Raw genomic sequence first — 19,780 nt, forward strand, 5'->3', positions numbered from 1 at the left:
TTCAGTGCAAAATAGATAGCTAGAATTTTTGTAGAGGTTTCTTAGGATGTTCTTCTGTTTTTTCACATTGCTAATACTTTTGCCCTATCACAGTGAAAAGTGAGTGACAGGAACTTTTTCATTCATTTTCTCATTGAAACATTTTTGTATGTACTTGTTTTTCTATTCTTTTATCTTTACCTAAGATTAAATTTTTCTTACCTTGTAATGTCCAGAGTTGCATCTAAAACTTTTCTAATACAATAGAAGGATTGTTTCAGGTGTTTTTCAAACTATACTGAATTATGTTCTCTGTCACTTCATACAGGCCTGTTCTTGCTTATTCACGTTCGTGTCAGTCTACAATAATCTCACACATTTTTCTGATAAATTTCTACCTATCCTACTGTTTCCTATGCTGTATTATTGTAGCTGATTATGCCTGCCTACATGTAGAACCATGCACTTGTTCTTACAAAATTTAATTACACTGCTTTAAGGTGACTTCTTCAAATAAATCAGGATCATTCTGAATTTTAATCACATTCTCTTGTGTACATCAGTCCATACATCTGCAACATACTCTCAAATTCTCAAATCCAATAAAATCACAACCTTTTGAGAGAAACAAAGCCAAGACTATGGTGTTTCCAAATGTGTCCTTGGTAGGATGTCATCTCTTGACTGGGAAGTAGTTTCATATGGCAGGAAGCAGTACATTTTTTGCTTCTCCCTGAGGCTAACCAGGAGCTAAGTTTTTCAACGGTGGACCAGCAAGTGGAGGTGAATGTCAACAAAAGGGTACAATACCAGCAGTAGCATTCCCTTGCTTTTCTTATTTTTACTGTTGCCTAAGAGAAAGAGGTTGAGTTTTGTTTTAGGTACAGGATTAGAGGAAGGGTGGGAAATTAAATGAGTCCTAGAAATTTAGCATTATAGAAGTTCAAAAGAGGCCTAGAAGCAAATAATCTAAATAGTTTATCAGTTTCTGAATCAGCTTACATTCTTACCTGGAAGGACTGATTAGAAAACCAACATCTTTATTTTTCCATCACTGACGCCATTATGATTACTTTTAACCTACTGGTGGCTATTCCTAACCATATCACCAATTCTCACATAAACCAGGAGCATGAGTTAATGGTCAGTGAGGCAGACTAAGCCAGAAAATTCAGATCTCATCACTAGTTCAGCTCTTTCTGGTTTTATTCCCTTAGAATACCACTAAAAATTGTGTATTTTACTTTGTGCCTGTGAGTGGCAGCTGCAAGTCTCATTGCTTTAGAATTATGTTCTTCCTTTTGCACTTGAGGAGCTGGAGCAGTCCTGCAGAGACTGAAGCAGGGGCTGAAGTCAGGCCAGTGTTCAGACTGATGTTACTGCAGTGTAGACTGACCTTAATCTGATTAGCAGGTAAAATCGAAGAACACCAGGCAACACCTGCACTTATAGCTGCATTAAAATTCTATGTTGGATAGATCAGCAATGGTTAGGAACCCTTACATAAACTGTTTCTGGTTTTATTATGCTTTTCTTTCTGGAGCAGGTCTTCAACAAACATAAAATGTGTGCAGTTATACAGAGACTAAAAGGGTCTATCTTTCATTATTCCCTAATTTCATACTTTAAATTACAAAAATTTAAAAATTCTGAAGAATTTATGATATATTAGCTTTCCACTTTCTGTTGCAGGTGAAGGACCAACAGGAAGGTCTGTAGAAGTTGTTCTTGCTGCTACTTTGTGTATACTTTCAGTTGTTCTTTTGGTGGCTGCAGTATATGCTTTTGCAAGGTGAGATTTATATATCTTTGCCATAACATGTTTGAAAACAGTTAAAAATGGTTTAAAGAAGAGCTGAAACAGTCCTATAAGTGGAATTAATTTATAGTTTCAAAATGTCTTGATTTTTGATTGGGTTTTTTTGTTTTGTTTGTATGTAGATCTTTAGGGAGAGACAAAGAATTTAGTCTAGTGAGGGTAACCTCCATAAACGAAGAAAATCCAACTTCTCCAGAGGGTAAATCAGAGTGGTAGTCTTTCTTAACCTTTCAGAGAGACTTCTCTATTGACAGATCAGAGTGTCAGCTGGTTGTAGTTAATCTGATGGCTAATACTATCTACAGCTGGGTATGAAGTAAATACTCTGTTCTATTTTCTGTCTTCCTAATAAATTTATCAGTTAAATACATTGAAGTCTTACATAGGGAACACAGATTGAGTTTTAATTTAAATAGTGTACAAAATTTCCATGTAAAGAAGCAGGCTGTGTACTGCATACATGATGCTAGTTTGCTCATTCATCAGTTCTGGTCTTACTCAGCTGCATTATTCAGGCATTACCTAAGAATTTTTGTAGGGAAACTAAGAGAATACAGCATGTAGATTCTTTCTCCTGAATTTTAGACAACATGAATTGAGCATTTGACTAAATTGCACTGTTAGAAGGGAGACGAGAATAAAGGCCAAGGAAGGATTCCTGACAACGATTTTTCAATTTCAGCCTGTCAAATCAAAGTATTGATGGATGTGTCCTTAAATCTTTTGCATGTGTATTTTTCACTATTATTTTCCATTTAGAATTCGGCAAAAGCAAAAAGAGGGAGGCACATACTCCCCACGAGATGCTGAAATTATTGACACAAAATTCAAACTGGATCAGCTGATCACAGTGGCAGACCTGGAGCTGAAGGATGAGAGATTTACACGGTAAGCATACTCCTTAGGCAAAACAGTAGTCCAAAGGGTCTGTAGCCATGACCCCTTTCTGACCTTTGCTTGTTTGGAAGTGTTTGTGCTGTTCTTATTTACACAGGTCACTGAGATCCTTTTTCAAAGAATGACCTCCATCCTCAAGACACTTCTCACTAGCTTTTAGAAAATCACTTAATCTTAAGCTCTTTTTACAAGATAAAAATCTAAGTGCAAATCACTGTTTAATTGTGTTACCCTAAGAAGGGCTACATATTTTAAACATGCAGAATTTCTGAACGTTTTTAATGGCCCAATTTTTTGTATAGGCTGCAAACTTACACAAACTTTCTGAAAATGCCAGACTCCTAGAAGTCCCTGTCAACTAATTTAAGAACAAATCAACTACCTCAAGAACAAATCTGTCATTGTTTAATTGACATTTTGAAAGCATTTTTCTTTTTTAAAAAAGGGATTGGCATAACATCTGGGTTTCTGTGGAGCTCAGCACACTGGCTATCCTAACATCTACTCATTTAAGGTGCATGCAGCAATTCATATTTTGTATCTGACAAGAAGTCCTGTCACAGGTGTTTATCAGAAGGAGAACTGCTTTTTGACTGCCAGAAATGTTGATATTATTCAACAAATAAATATAATGGTTATTATCAATAATATGTGACATCCAACTGCGTTAGAAATATTTGGTGAACATTCTTCACCTGCCTGTATTTTCTCTGCTGTGTCACATGTGAAACACTGTGGTAGGCAGTCTCCTTAAAGATGAGGAGCCTAAAATAGTCTTGCCCTAGTAGCCAAATATCCTACTGTTGCAGACTAGGAATAGCTGGAAGATGAAAGGTTGTAGCTGTTGACCTGGGGTTTTTGTGTATGTCTGTGTGTGGTACAGAGTAAGTTGATTGCATGTACAAACCTGTTCAAAATAGAGCACACAAGAATGGCTGCTCGTAACAGATGAGAAAACATACTGGGAATCATCTGGAACTCATTGATGTAACGGCTGGGGTATGTCCTGTGTGGGGCACTTGTTCGCATTGCAGAATTTAGTACCTGCTAATAACACTGCAAAGCATCCTCTGAAGGCAGAACCATTGCCCGTGCACTGCACTAACTGTGCCTCAGATAAATTATCTTGATGGATTTTCAAAATTAACTTGTTTCCACTTTGTTTGCTGAATAAGAACAGTACTAATGTTTATGTACTAAAGTGTTAATGGATTTTACTTCCAGATACTCTTCATTTTTCTTTAGACGCAAGGAGATTTTTGTCATCCAGTAAGTTTTTGTATTATTGAAGCAACGTGGTGTGTTTTCATTCTGTTCTCTTAACCTGTGTGTTATCATACTATATTGAATGATATAGATAATAAAAATGAAATTTCAATCTTTGCAGATATTCTAATGACAAACAATGGTATTTTTCATCATGAAATAATGTATAATTTTAGTCCCTAATGTTCAATTTTAGGAATTTCACAGCTATTTTGAAATAAATCAGGGTAATTTTTAAATGGAAATTTTAACAAATTATGGCAATATAGCCCTGATATATACAACTTATCCTTGAAACAAAAGTAGTGTAAATGGGACATAAGAAACATGTTGTTTCTTTCTTTTGGAAGTTAAGATATACATACTTGAGAGAATTTTTTTTTTCCTCAACTGCCTTTTGTACTCACGCTGCAGCTGTTTCATACTATACCCCTACAATCTCAGCAACATATCCATGCAGTCAAGTCCTGTGTTGGCAGATACCATTCTTCCCTGTTTAAATTATGTGTATTTTAAATTTTTACAGTCTCAGACTCTAAAGGGTAATTGAAAACTGTAGTATTTCATACTTGTGTGCACTTCATTATGTGATTTATGCACAGCAAGGCCTTTACTGAACAGTGCTTCAGCAGTTTTAGTTACATCACCCTTATTTTAATGAGTCAGTCTCACTTTTTGGTTTGCAATTTGTCATGTCCTTCCATCTGTATTTTTCTCTTTCCTCCTTCCAACTGTCCTTTAAAGGCCAAAAGCAAAGACTTTCTACTTCTGTCATTGTAAGGTACAGGACGCAGCTGTTAAAATTTTGGATTGTTATTTTTCAAACCATAGTGGCACTGAAGCTACAGCAGGCTCCTTGCCCAGATCCTTTGTTGAACATTATGACAAACTTGAAGTGCAGGCACTAATTGAGAACTCCTCAGGACAGGATTCATGACATCTTTTCATCTGGAAGACAGAAAATGTCCCGAGGTACTCTCCTACATAACATACGTACAGTAATGAGGGGCAGGATGTCCTTTATCTGTTCAAAATTCTTTAGTGTATTTTGACTTTTTTTTCCCCTTAAGTCTCGAAGAATCTTTCACTATGTGTAATATTCTGTTCTGGTAAAGTCAATGGCCAAAAGGAACATTTTAGGTGTCTCCAGTGCTGTCTTTAATATAGTTAATCCCTCCTGGTAATGAGTTATATCAGGGAGCTGGCAGAAGCATGGCAGCATGTACCAAGGCAGCTTACTGCAAAACCTAATGACTAAAATGTTTTTGTTTCCTCTTTTTAGACTTCCACAGTCACACCGTGAAAGAACTTTTGTATCTGTTGCCACTGGGGAACAGCTATTCTGAAGTCAATCACAGTCCCAGTTCTTGTGTTGACCCTATCATTCTCATGATTTGTGCCTGAAGCAGTGACATGTTAGCATGTTTAATTACAGTATTTGATGCTGATGACCACAGTCTAACCTTCACAAATGTCCCATGTGTTTGGAATGGGCATCACTACATCTGCACAATCTACATTGGCTGCATCTAGGCAGCTATCTCAGCTGTGCTTGCAATGCTTGCAGTGTTGCAGTTTGTACACGAGCAAGTGCATGAGGAGGGCAGAGATGGGCAGATTCCTTTACCACACTGGCACGTTTGCATTTTTCAGATAGCAATAAATCAACTGAAATCTGGTCCAGCTTCCTACCCTGAAAGGGCAATGGGGAGTTTGTGTGAAAATCCCTGGTGGAAACAGAACAATATAGATTTATTCCCTCTACCTACTAATCATCCCATTCAGTGCTCATTTGAAGGGGGTATTTTGGAAAACAGGTTTTTTTGTCACTACTCTGACATTATATTATTTAGCTGCTATAAATCAATAAAGGCACACACTTGCAGCTGACAGAGTTCATCCACAGAATCAAAATACTCTAGCCTGCTCCATGAGATCCTTCTTGCTGTCTCTCATTCATTGTCTCTTCAGACATTCTCTCATACTTAGTGGATCGTGGCTTATAATCTTGGCTCATATTTTCAGAAAATTTTTGCAGCTGGTATCTCATGAGAAAATAAATGAGAAAAAAATATTCTGTTCTATATGAATGTAACTGGAAATACTTTTCATCATTTTTAGATAAAAAATTCAACAGCTTGAAGCTCAGCAAATGTGCAGTATAGGTTAATCAAAACATTGTATTTCACACATTTTTACAACTTTTTTAATACAAAGTATTTTGCACTACAAAAGTCAGTTTAAGTAGGAAAAGAGAAATTTAAAAGTACCAAGTATTCCACTTTGACAATTTAAAAACTCTTTTTTGTGGGTAACGTTTTTTTTTTGACCAGTAAATTAAAGGAAAGTTCCAGTAGTAGTCTTTTAATATAATAAAAATAATAATAAAAAAATTATTCAGTAACTTCAGTGGCTAAAATTACTAATAATAGCTTGTACATATATACTCACTTTCAACAAGTCTTTGTTAAGCATTTGATCAGTTGGATGTAGTTTTAGAGGGCATGCAGGGAATTAAGTCCTACTAAATTTAGTTGAAAATCAGATCTTCTTTATGGATCCAAAATGCTAATTTTGAATGTTTGGGATGTACATTGCACTCCATGATGGTGGAGATGGTGTGAGATAACAGTAAAAAACTACCTTGTTCAAAACATATATAGCCCATCAATATAAACTGGATTAAACACTGTCTCATTAAGCACACTGAATATACATATACTGGATGCTTTCATTACTTGCTTTATTTACAACTGGTCCACAGAGTTTGCCAAGTCACTCTTCAAAGCAGACACTAATCTTCTGTGAATAGATTCTGTCCCTAAATTTTCAGTGTGCTCTAGGTTTGGTGAGTTACAAGTAACTTTTCCCTGTTCCAGGTGCTTACCTAGGAGACAGCTTCTCTGGCACCCTTCTTTTGCAGTGGTTTCTGCAGCAAGGATAAAGCCATTTCGAATCCCTTTTTTTTAAAAAAAAAAAAAGTTTCCTTGAGAAATCGAACCTTTTGTTTGAGGCTTTTGTTTCACTCTGTGTGAGCTTGTCAAGAAAGTGAGGTCAGAAGAAATATTTCTGCATTAGAAATACTGTAGTCCCTGCAAATACCAGGTAATTAGAATTCCTTATGGAAAAGTATTGTATTGAAAATTATTGTCTAATCTGGTCTTTCCTATATACTGTGCATTCAGTGGGTGTCTATATTTGAGGTAACAATTTTGCACACACATTTATTTCGATAGAACAGCCTGATACTTTGTGTAGACAGAGATGTCTTCCTTTGAGTAGAGATAGGCATGGCTTCTGCCTTGCCTTTTTCTTCAACAAGTTTCCCTTTAGTAATCAGCTGTCAAAAATAGGCTTTGTGAAGGTTGTGTTCCAGGAGAACAAGGTTCTGGTACAATGGAAAAAATGACCATGTGTTCTCTTTCCTCGGGTCTTTAATACGTAGGGAGGGTTAAGCTCAATATTGCTCTCAATTAACTTGTTAAAAATTAGTTCCTCTGTTGGTCCTAGGAAGTGTCAGTGGTGCTTATGAGTTAAGCCTTTTGCCTATATAGTAATTTCTGTAGTTTTCTGGTTGGACGAAGTTTTAATTCCCTGTGGATTTCAGATTATTGACCCAGGGAGAAAGCTGAGTCTGTGTGACAATATGTCTTCAGTTATCACTGCCAACACAAATAAATGGCTTCTTTCTAGCTCTATCATAAGTAATCTGAGTGGGATTCAGGTTTTTGATAGTCTTTGAAAAAAACCCACACATGAAACAATACACTGTTTTAAAAGAAAATCAGATTTAAGGCTATAAAGCATTCTTTATCTTAGAGAATGTTTTTCTTTCCTCATTTCAAAGTGAGGCAAGTCGGAATCTGAAATGATCCAGCTGAAATAGGGAAATTTTCAACTTCATGGTTTGATTCTAAATTGTGCTCATCAAGATCTAGTGATATTTATATTTTTAAGTTTTATACAAAACACTGGGAAACATGTAAGACAAGATTACGGATAGATGAGTATTTTTTTCATTGAAAAAATACTGTAAGATTATTACTATGTATTCCAAGTCAAGAGACATAGAAAAAACACTATTTTTTACACCCAAGGATGCCAAAACTGAGAATTGCTGGAAGTCTTTAGTGAGAACACAAAATTCACCTCTTCTGAAGATCCTTACACAACAAAGCCAACACCTTTCCATAAGTTAGACAAGTTAGACATTAAATTTCCTAGAAGCACTTTACAGTAAATCATCTTATTTTCTGAGCTGCCCATCCACTGCTATGTGCACTTGCTCCTAGCAAAAGTGTGACAGTTCAGTAATTCTAAAAATCACTTAAATTCCTACACATACATTAAAGTTTCAATCCATAGATGCCTTGCTTATTAAAAAAACTTACACTGTTGGATCCATGTACCTTCAGTACTGAAACACTAAATGGCCTACCTGGATTGCTTAGGTACAGCACAGAAGTAATTTTTATTCCCTAATGACCAAACTGCATTTTCTCACTGCAAATTACGTGCAGTAAGACCCTCATTGCTAAAAATTTGAGAGGAGAGCATTTGAAAAAATACTGGAATGTCAACTGGGACATTACTTTCTTCTGTTGTTTTGTGGTGAAGATAGGTGAATTCAAAGGAAAAAGAAGTGTAACTTCCCTTCAAAGTCTGCTTATAATTTTGACCTGAAAAAGGAGTCTACAAAGAAGTTTCTGTTCTAGTCGAAGACAAATATATATTTGTGTGAACTACTTTGGTACAGCTAAGAAAAATCTTTTTTTTTTGTTTGGAAACTTTAGTTGTATAATGTTGCCAATATTACTAGAAGGTAGTTTCATTTACCACATAATGCAAACAACCTATGTGACACAATAAGCACAAGCTACATGTCTAAACATTCTGAATAAATAGGGTGTCTTGCTTTCTTATTGCCTTTTTTTCACTCTGAAGCTGTCCTTCAGTTGTCCTTCTTAGTAAACACCTTTATTTCTGTAAATACTTTTAACTCCAGTGAGACTGATCCAGTAAGGCTTTCATAGCCAGTTCACTTTATTTGAGGATAATTGTTCTAAAATGTATGTACAACAAAGGCATCCTTAGTAGCTTAAAAATAACTTCTCTGATGCTTAATAATAAATTATTCAACAATTGCATTAATCTCATTTTATTATCTCAATTTAAATTTAAATAATTAAGAATAATTTCATAAACCAACTACTTTTAAAGCAATTTTTTCCTTTTCTACTAAAATTATGACAGCAATACAGTAGACATTTGGATTGCAGAATACATTTTTGTAATACATCCTGTGAGAATGCATAGCTGAAGGAACAGACACATAAGAGGGGTATTTAGAGTTTTTGTAGGAGCAGGTTATCTTTTAAACTGAATTATTACAATCTTTTTAACTTGGTCCTTTAGATAATCTTTCTGAGTTTGAGTGCTCAAAATTTTGTTTCTAAATCCATTCAGAGGCAATTGTGACCAAGTTTCAAGGCCATCTGAGTATAGATGCTCATATATTATCTTCATGAAACCTGCTGTGAGATCAAGTTGAAGATTTAATATATATCACAATTTTTTTAATTGACATATACAGAAACAGCCGTGAACATGTGAAAAATGAAGATAAAAATAGGACACTAATTTTTAAAATCTTTAGAAAAACAACCACAGCTGTGGTTTCTGTAGAGGCACGCCAGTAGCATGATTCATCTGTGACTCATTTTAGATATCTGCTTCAAATGAGATGAAATGACACCTATTTCTCCTCATTTATTATAAAAGAAATCTAGAGTGACTAAGAAATAGGTGTGTCTGTGTTCAGTCAGGTTGATCCTATCCTGATGCTCTGAAATGGCCCTTAGAAGAATGATATTGGGTAAAGAATGCAAAATGAAGCCTGTCAGTGTGTATGTAGGAGTGGTATGCAGCAAGTATGGGCTTCTGAATTTGAATCCATAAGGGAAACCAGTCTTTAGGTACATGGTATTTAATCTAGAACCTATTAAAATGCACAATATGGTAAACTCTCAGCTTGCTACTTTTAACAAAAATCTCTGTTTCAGGTTACTTAGTTATAGAAAATCAATCAAGTAAGTTTACTAACGATTTTTGTGTTGTGTTCATTGGTGAGTCTCAATGTGTGGTTCCCTCCTCTATGTTTATTAGAAAAAAAACACCAAGCTGCGTATAAATCATAAAAGCATGACTAATTGCATGGTAACTGGAGAAATGCTTTCTCTCTCTCTGGGGTGAAGCCTGCATGTCTGTGTTTTAGCTTGGGAAGTAATACAGGGTTATTTAAACTCCTCAGGATATAAAAACCATGTCATTATGAGAATGAGGTCACTGTAATATTTTATATGTCTAAAACCTTGCAATCTGTAAAATGTTTTCTGTCTGACAAAGAAGTATTTTATATCTTAGAATGCAATAAGTTTACAAATTTACTTTAATGTCAAAGCCTGGCCTTGAAATGCTGTTACCTATAAAAACAATCAAGCCTACAGTACTGTTAACATTAGCAACATCAAAAATTTTGTAAGGGAGAACAAGGGAGTAAAATGGTTCTCTTTTAAGTGATCAAAAAGAAATCAAATAAGCATGCTGTAAGCACTTTATAATTTTCTGCCTATAAGTATCAGTTTCCACTGAACTGGAAAATACTGTTTATCAATAAACTACAGTAAAATAACAAGAATGATGAAGATATTCCCTATGGGTTTCTAATTCTTCTGTCCTTTCTTTCAGGCCAATAAGCAAGAAATCCTTTCTACAACATGTTGAAGAGCTTTGCACAAACAACAACCTAAAGTTTCAAGAAGAATTTTCGGTATGTTGCAAGCAGTTGTCACAACATCGCAAGACCGTCAGTCGTTTCATGTGTCACATTTCATGTCCATTTTGAGCAGGCAAGGCCATGAAGGACTCTGGCCTTGATAATCAATACCCAATTACCAGGTTGATTGTTTAGAAAGTAACAGTACACTGATTTGGATTCTGCAGCCTGTACTACAACCTGGTCAGAATTATTCACCTTAGTGTCAAAGATGATCTTGTTTAGTCTCCAACATTTCAAGATCACCATATTTATATTTATACATATCAAGTGTTGTATATGTAGATTACCTAAGAACAAGTTATTTAGAGTTTTCAAACATATACACAGGTATATTTAACTGTGATAAATATGTTTGTTTTCCTGAGTGATGATGATTCCAAAAGTAGAGTTAATGTTCATTCTGTAAAATTTTCAGGCCCCAGTGATACTGCCTGGAAACTCAGAAATGTTTTTCTTTAACAGATTTTGGTGCAGAAAGTCAAGGGTTTGCACATAGTACTTTGGTTTTTGTTCGTCTACAAGTAATAAGGTATATTTCTTATGCTCTTGAGAATAGCTTCCATTTGAATTGCCTCCATTTCCTTACATGAGCAGATGAACACAGCAAGCCTGTCTTTCTTTCTGAAAAGAGTCTAATTCTCAAAATATACATTACAGATAATACAATGCATGAATAGTTTCAAATTTTAAAAAGTTTTCACTATTTTCATTAAGTAATATTTTATGGCTATCATATTTTTTCTCAACAATAACTTCTTGTTATTTCAGAATGTTTATCATCATTATCTTTCTTAACACATACAGTCATTTGCCCAAAAATAATTTGTCAGTGTTCAGTGACTTTATTATTTTGGACTTTTAAATTTACCATGCACAATTTACTAGTTGGATTAACAAAAATGAAGACTTAACAATTGGCTTTTCTTCTGCTAGATTATAATATTTCAGTTTCCAAGGGAACACTAACAAAAGTGTATAAAGATTAATGGTGTTTCCTACAGGGTTTTTGTTATGCTCATTAGGTAAAATTGATCTGGATTTAATAATAAAAAGCACCATAAAATTCCCAGAGCAATAAAATAAGAATATTTTTTTCCTAAAACCAGAAGTGTTATTTCACTTGAGCAAGAATGATTATAGTTACATTATGCATGACTGAACAGATGAAAAGTTTTACTATCAATAACACTTTCACATATTAACATCCATTACTAGAAAGTCTCTAGTATTACTTTCTTTAGGTGTGACCCACATTGACTGAGCCTTACAGCATTGTAATGTCTTAAATCTTAAACAATAGTGTTTTATCAAACCAAAATCTTTGCAATCTGCTTAAAATTTAGAGAAATACAAGAAGATGAAGTCTCCTTCAAATAATTTATACAGTCAACCTATAATAGACAGTTTCAAATGTAATTTAGGTTTTCAGTCCTTTTTGTCTCTGAGCTTCAACTTCCATGTTCCAGAGTGTAGTCATATCTTTCGAGATGACTTGTCCAAGGGCAGGCAGAATTTCAAGGTAGGTTCAGTCCCTAAATATGAGTGTATCTATATTATTTGTAACACGTCTTAACAGATAAACAATGGGATTGACAACGCACTTGAAATGACATCGGGAATGACAATGCTCAGAAACAGGCAATGAGCAAGCCGACCATGATCTGCAGTGTTTTTATCAACATGCATAATTTTACTTTTACATAAATGACTTGAGGGTCCTGCAATGGGTGTAGGAAAGATTAGCTCAAGATATAAACCCTTGAACATGATGTAAACCCATATCTGAAGCACATAACTAAGTGGTGAAACACTGAAAGAGGTTTCCCATAGAAGTTGTGAATGCCCTATCTCTAGAAGTGTCCAAGGCCAGGTTGGATGAGGCTTTGAACAACCAGCTCTGGTGGAAGGTGCCCCTGCCCATGGCAGCATGAGGTTGGACTAGATTATGTTAATGTCCCTTCCAACTCAAGCTGTTCTATGGTTCTGTGAAAAGCATAGTGCTGAGGTTGCTTGGGCTCTCGGTCTGTCTCTGGATGAGTAAACTCAAGTTTACTGGGAATGGAATATGAGAATATGATAACTTACACTAATAAACTGCTAGTATATTCCCATGTTGGATTTGGACTGTTTCACCTAGCAGTCCTCCTGGCCAATTCCAAGATAAGTTTTGGTATATCTTGGTAAAGTAGTCTAGGGGTAGCTTACAATAGGCAGTTTGTGGACAGAAAATATGGTTTGGAGTTTTCCAGCATAAATGTGAGTCTTTCCATTTTACTTAATCTTGTAATCAATGGATATTCCCAGTTTCATCTAATTTGCTTGACTGACCAAATTGCAGTGCCAGGATATCTTCAGGGGTCAATTTCTTGTTCACACATGTGAACAAGTCCTGTGTGTAAATGTGATGAGAAGGGAATCTGAGCCTCAGAATGGACCTGGATCTATTTCTTGTCAGAAAAGACAAGTTTAAAGAAAATGTGGGGAGCCAAAGTAACTGGTGATGGGTGTCACCTCACCACTGTTCAAACTTCCAGCTTTCCAGCTGATTCCTCCATCTCTCAATACATTTGGGAACTTATGCTTTTCTAGTAACTGGCAAATTACTGAAACAGAAGTACTTGTATAATACTTTTTTGTAATAAGTTCTACTCATGAATAAAAAAATTGAAATCCTTCAAAGTGTCATCAGTGTCACAAAAGTACTACAGTAAATAAAATGCAAATTGTTTATTTCAAAGTTTTATGAGTTTGCAAAGAAACATGGTTTCTGTGACAAGTTGTTAGTGAGTTTGGGAACCCAAATAGTCTTTCTCCAAATCTGGAAATAATGGATAAGACTGAAATCCCTACTAATGCAGAAAATTGGTACAACAAGTGCTTTTGAGCACTTGTTCAGTTATGGAGGCATCACTATGAAAATAACAAGATCTTGTTCTCTCTTTCCTCTCTACTACAAAGAGCCGTATAATGGTGCTACTTCTACAGTAGTTAACTGGCAACCTAAAACTCAGAGGAGTGAGATAAATGAGGCAAGTTAAAGTTCACATGATATGGGATTCCATGGCCCAAAACATTTGCAAAATTCAAAATAGGCATTTTGTCTATGTCCTTCCTGCATGAAAATATTCAGTGACAGAAACTTTGTAGGCAAATTTCAGCTTTCTGACTGAGAGGAATTTTAACATCTCCACCTTTAACTGTGTTTTATACACAAGGCTGACAAAATATTTGAATTAACAATGAAAGAAACGCACTGTAATAAAACAGTCCTGGTTTTTCCATTTTGCATTACCTCTCTAATTTATATATTTATTTATCTTTTTGCTAGGAGATTCCCATTAAATTTTATTCATAAAGGACAGACTTTCTCGAATACCTGGGCAAAAGGGCATAATTAATATTGAGCCCGATAGTAACGCTATCTGCCCAGCTTTTAGAAGTAGCCCATGCAGACAGTAATCGCTAATATTAAAAGACAAATTTGAAGGGATTACTCTGCACAAGCAGCAAAATTTTGTATTGTGCTCATTCAAAGCAATACATCGATTTTTAAAATTTATATCTTAGATCGATAGATATATAAAAACAGACTTGTGTATAACATTTGTCAAACAAAGCAAAGTTCTATTGAAGTTAACAATGCACTTAGAATTCTGGATATTGTGCATCTTCTATTCTCTTAACACCAAGGTCATCACTTTAACACATTCTCTCCATTAACAAGTTCTTAAGTTATCTCCACTCTTTTAATCAACTTTTTCAATTGTAACTGTTTATGCACACAAACATCTCCATCAAATAAGTTCCTCAGCATGAACGATTTACCCATCTCTGTCCTCCAGTAATAGAACTAATGCAGTTATGAAACTGCAGTACTACTCAAAATAACTCTTCCCACTCCTTTCACAAACAGTCCCATGAACAATAACTAATTGCCAGTTGTCTCAACTTAATTAAATGTTCATCAGTTCTTAACGCTGTACCACAAATTCTCCCAAGCTACAGGAGTCAGGAAAAAGCATTATTCAAGACTGAGTCAGTAGGGCATGGTAACCAAGTATGTGACTTCATGAAAAAAACAGAAAACTACAAAAGGTGATAGACTGACTTTGTCCAGGCTTTTAAAGGTGAAAGTTCATGTAAGCTCAATTGTTCAAGTTGACAGCATTGTCTGCAGCACTGCATCCAACATTGCTGGTGTAACTGGGGTTGACAGTGGAGTGGGAAGCTCTGTAATGCTTCCAGCTGTTCTTAGAAATGCACTGTTGCAAAACTGTAGAGTTTTTCCTCTTACTGGATGATTGTCTCATATTTTAAATTCAAGTGGAAAAGTTTTCCAGCAAACGTTTTTTCCTCTGCAGGAACTTCCCAAGTTTCTTGAAGACCTTGCTTCAACGGATGCTGATCTGCCTTGGAACAGGTCTAAGAATCGTTTCCCAAACATAAAGCCATGTATGTGTGTTTACTGACCAACTCTCCCATTTTGCTCTTTGCTTTCAATAGTGTAACAGATATTTGGAATGCAAGTGTATTTTTGTTTGATCTGTCTTTGAAATAGCAGTGCAATCATGTCCACATTATGAAATAATTTTCTGTCAAGTAATCCGTCTTTACTTTGTGGGTTTTTTTAAAGACAGTTTTATTTGCAAGTAGCTTTCAACTTGCTCTCACAAGCTTTAATATGCAGGTGCAAGAAACTGTAGCCTCAATAGTTTCTTGGCTTTGTAATTCAAGCCATGTAGAAAACTCTTTAAAATTCTTCCTCATTTTTTTCCTCTTTAGTAAGAAGTAATTTTTTAAACATATAAAATCCACATGTTTATGCATTTAGCTACCTCAGGAATCTGGATATTCTTTCTTGTGGATATGTGTACATGTGCTACAAAGGTTCCACAGAAGATCAGAGTGACTGTATGATAACTTATAAGGCCAGGATAGATATTATCACAGGAGACAGGAGTCTGTCTCTCTATACTCAACACTGCTTCATTTTTCAGTTAATAAGACAAGAAATGTCATTATTATTTTAGGCATTAGCTGTGCTGTGAGATGGAGTGCATGGCATTCCTTGGTTAATAATGCTACATTCTGTGCTATTAACTTTTCAGAGCAGCTGTTCCTGCTATCTACTGCCTAGTTCAATACATATTCTAAGTTACAGTCACTAAAAATTTGTCTTCATGACAGACAATAAAACATAAACATATATGTTTCATAAATATTTAACTTTGTATTCTAAGGTTCCTTACTAAGTTGAGGACCAAACACCAAAATTCTGGTGTTACACACGTTGTATTTTTCTTGGATTTTGTAATTTCTGCATATATACTGTGAGACCAAATCAAAAACTCTAACTTTTTTTTTTTTTTTTTTTTTAATAATGGCTTAACCTTATGCAAAAAAGGTAAAACTATAGAAAAGGGTCAGAATCTGGCTCAATGACCCAGGCAGCGAGTATATAGAAAAACTATCAGATCCCTGACTCTGCCCTCAGATTAACACAGAAATTGTGTGTGCTAGAACAGTCATGGCTTGAAGTACACGGGCTCCTTTTCGGTACAGAATCCTCCCACACATACCTCAAATTGGAGGTTTTGGCTCATTCACCATTTAAATTAAAATATGATATACAACACATCTGGAACATCGAAGAAAGACCATACAGTAATGGAAAAAAGTTAAATTACCTTTGTAATGGTAGTGTTCTACTCTCTCAGATATTGTTGCTGTTAATAACAGTATTTTTGATTTCTTAGAGCTCCAGGAATGCTTTTTACATGTTTTATGGTTTTTGAACCAATCTTTTAGTTAACTAGCCTTTACTTCCACGATAGATAATAACAACAGAGTAAAGCTGATGCCTGATGCTGGTATTCCTGGATCTGACTACATTAATGCCAGCTATGTGTCTGTAAGTAGAGAGTCTTTCACATTTTTACTGTATTTGTTTTCTGCTAGAAGAGTAAAAAGATAACCCGCAACAAAAATAGGATTCTAATTTTTCTTTCATTCACTACAGCCACTGTTGCTAAGACATTATTCAAGTGACCCCTGTGGCATTAAACATGACAAGCTAAAAATATACATAACCCACTTTCATTGCTAAGCAATGATTTCCAGTAATAATCAAAATAGTATCCAGTAAATTGGTTTTAATAAATTATCTCATACCATTATCACAAAAGGCAATTGTGGAACTTCCACTGAGGTCAGTTGTTTAGACAGGTGTTATTTGGTCTCTTGATTCAGGAATTAGTTGTTGTATATAAATAGGACAATGCAAAGATAACTGAATTGAAAACTTTCATAGAAATGGCTAGCATTTGCCATCCTTATTATTTTGTGAAAGTTATGATGGAGGAAAATGAAAGTAGACCTCTTGAAGAAGAAAGTAATACTATACTTTTCATCCTCATCTTTCTTCCCAGACTTTCCCATTTTCTTATTGTGTACTCAGTACATCTTCATCTATATTTTAATCTCACTTTTATCCTATTGAAGCTCAAAGTGCGAATTACAGTTATGCATCTAATCTCTTCTAGCAGTGGCTGGTGATATCCCATGAGGTCAAGACTTGATTTACATTAAATACTTTTCAAACACATAGCAAGACATGCAGAGTGTAATCAAAACAGATGATACAAAAAGGAAGTAGAAATACTTATTTGGAGGTAACTAAGAGACATTACAGAGAATAAGCAGTAGAGCTGGGAGGATCTTCCTTTCTTATTAGCAAATGGTATTTATTCCCACTATGTCTTTGTTCTGAGGGTTAGCAGATAGGAAGAACCATGCCACTTGAACATGCTGGGACTATACACAGGCTAAGAAGGAAAGCAGAGGCATCCTGGAGCATGGTCTAGTCTTTACCCTTCCTCTCACTGACAGGCCAAGTCTTAGGCAGGAAACACTAACAGCAACTTCCAAAAAGCTGCAGCAAAAGCCAGCTACACAGTGTTCCCTGCTGAGATTTTGCTATGGATGGCCATTCACCAATGAATAGACAATTCTTTAACCAATGGGAACTCTGCTGCTTTCATTTTCATTGGTTAAACAAAGTCAGTAACTGAACTGTGAGCTTTGCATCCCTGAATTATAGTTTCTCACCTCACTCTTAAACTTAGGAGGATTAACATAGTTTCTCACTGCCACCTGTTCTTTATATTATAGATGGAGTAAGTAACAGGCAGCTGTGAATTATTGGGCTATAATTCCAACAAGAACCTTTGGTAGTGCTGTAAACCACTGTGTCAGTTGCTTTAAGCAATAAGCAGAACATTGTGATATTATAAACTGCTAGTTCTAGGGCATAGATTTATTGCTATTGTTGTTATTATTTTAGACTTTCTGTAGTATATAGTAGTTCCTGTAGGTTGACTTCTTTTCTATGAGAAACCAGATTCATGTGAAACCATGCACTCAGAGCATCTGTAGATTTTTTTCAATAAACTTCATTCATCCCAAGTTTTACTCCAATTTATAAATTAACCAAAGAGCAGAAGCCAACACTAAAATAAAAGTCAACACCTTCAGTAGGTTTCTTGAAAACCTTTAATTGGAGATCATTTATTTCAGTAAGCTTCAGCCCCAAGTTACAGCAGATCCCAGACAATCACCAAAGAACAAGGTCATTAGTCTGTGTATTACTTGCACTGGCTTTCAGACTGCTCCTTAGTTGTTTCCCTGGCTGCACTGCTCCTTTAATTCTTCTTTGTAGGCCACCTCTTTATTTAGTTCTTGGTGGCCTCTGACTGGATCTGCTCAAAGTATAATACGAAGGCTTAGATACTTTTAAATGGGAATCGATTACCTTATGTCCCTGTAATATCTCTGCTAAATGCATTTCTACTACCATGGCACTTCCCACACTTTACTGGAGTATTGGTTCGTAAGTGGACTACAAAAAAAAGCCATTTCTTTTTTAGTTTTCCGAGGCAGCCTGCCATGCAGTGACTATCCAGGCATTTGCCAATTCTTTTAGTATGTCTGACAAGGCTTAAGCCTTAGGCATGGCAGATACAGGCACAACTATGAGTCACATGCAAACTCTTTTGTTTCCTTGCCAACCATTATGTATTAAATATTTTTTCTTTCTTAGGGCTATTTATGTCCAAATGAGTTTATTGCAACTCAGGGACCATTACCAGGAACAGTGGGTGATTTCTGGAGGATGGTGTGGGAGACAAGAGCTAAAACACTGGTGATGCTCACACAATGTTTTGAAAAAGGACGTGTAAGTTACCAGTGAACCGATTAAAACATTTGATATAATTGGAAATTCTGCATGTAGTTTCTGTCAAGATTATAACATGATAATTGTTAATTAATTAGTAATCATCGCCCTGCAGATAAGATGTCATCAGTACTGGCCAGAAGATAACAAACCAGTGACTGTGTTTGGGGATATAGTAATTACTAAATTGATGGAAGAAATTCAAATAGACTGGACCATCAGAGATCTGAAAATTGAAAGGGTAAGCCAGCACTGGAAGTTGATAAAAAAAATTCATCTAACACCCCAAAGAACATCAGATATTATATATCCCACCCAACTACTCCATCAATATTCTTCTTTTAATCTTTAGTGCATATGCATTGCACTGCCTGATTGTCTAGCATTTTATTTTCATTCATGTTTTATTTCCTGAAATTTTTTGTCACAAAGAGCTCAGATATTTGTCCAATATGTATGAAGGGCCTATTAAGGTTACTGAACTTCTGGTCTGGTGGGAGGTGATGTTTCTACTTGGACACATTGGTGTCTGCTCTAGAAAAGAGTAATCCTAACCAGTCTGGGATCAGACAAATCCCTTTGAATGTTTCCCTCTCAGATTAAAGGGCAAGATTCTCCGGTGCAGCTGTTTTGCATTGTACCACCAACCATTGGCCTCCACCCCCAGGGGATTCACCCAGTATAAATGGGAATCATCAGCATTACTCCTACTCTTTTTGCTGGGAAAAGGAGTAGGGGTGCAGCAGAG

At 35.6% G+C, this 19,780-nt stretch overlaps 1 protein-coding gene across 2 annotated transcripts in view; it reads left to right on the forward strand.

Annotated features, from left to right (window-relative positions):
- The window catches only part of PTPRQ (protein tyrosine phosphatase receptor type Q), a 122,845-nt gene that overhangs the window by 91,785 nt on the left and 11,280 nt on the right, over positions 1-19,780 (forward strand). Inside the window, exons 48-56 of one of the 2 annotated variants that reach the window (XM_088164993.1) lie at positions 1,672-1,771; positions 2,558-2,686; positions 3,920-3,964; positions 10,024-10,050; positions 10,709-10,790; positions 15,161-15,251; positions 16,634-16,710; positions 18,898-19,032; positions 19,148-19,273. In XM_088164993.1, coding sequence (XP_088021119.1) covers positions 1,672-1,771; positions 2,558-2,686; positions 3,920-3,964; positions 10,024-10,050; positions 10,709-10,790; positions 15,161-15,251; positions 16,634-16,710; positions 18,898-19,032; positions 19,148-19,273 — 812 coding nt within the window. The remainder of the gene's footprint in view (positions 1-1,671; positions 1,772-2,557; positions 2,687-3,919; positions 3,965-10,023; positions 10,051-10,708; positions 10,791-15,160; positions 15,252-16,633; positions 16,711-18,897; positions 19,033-19,147; positions 19,274-19,780) is intronic. The other variant, XM_088164994.1, reaches the window with a different exon arrangement.

The sequence above is a fragment of the Sturnus vulgaris genome, chromosome 5 (assembly GCF_052056855.1).
Source record: "Sturnus vulgaris isolate bStuVul1 chromosome 5, bStuVul1.hap1, whole genome shotgun sequence".
Taxonomy (NCBI): Eukaryota; Metazoa; Chordata; class Aves; order Passeriformes; family Sturnidae; genus Sturnus; species Sturnus vulgaris.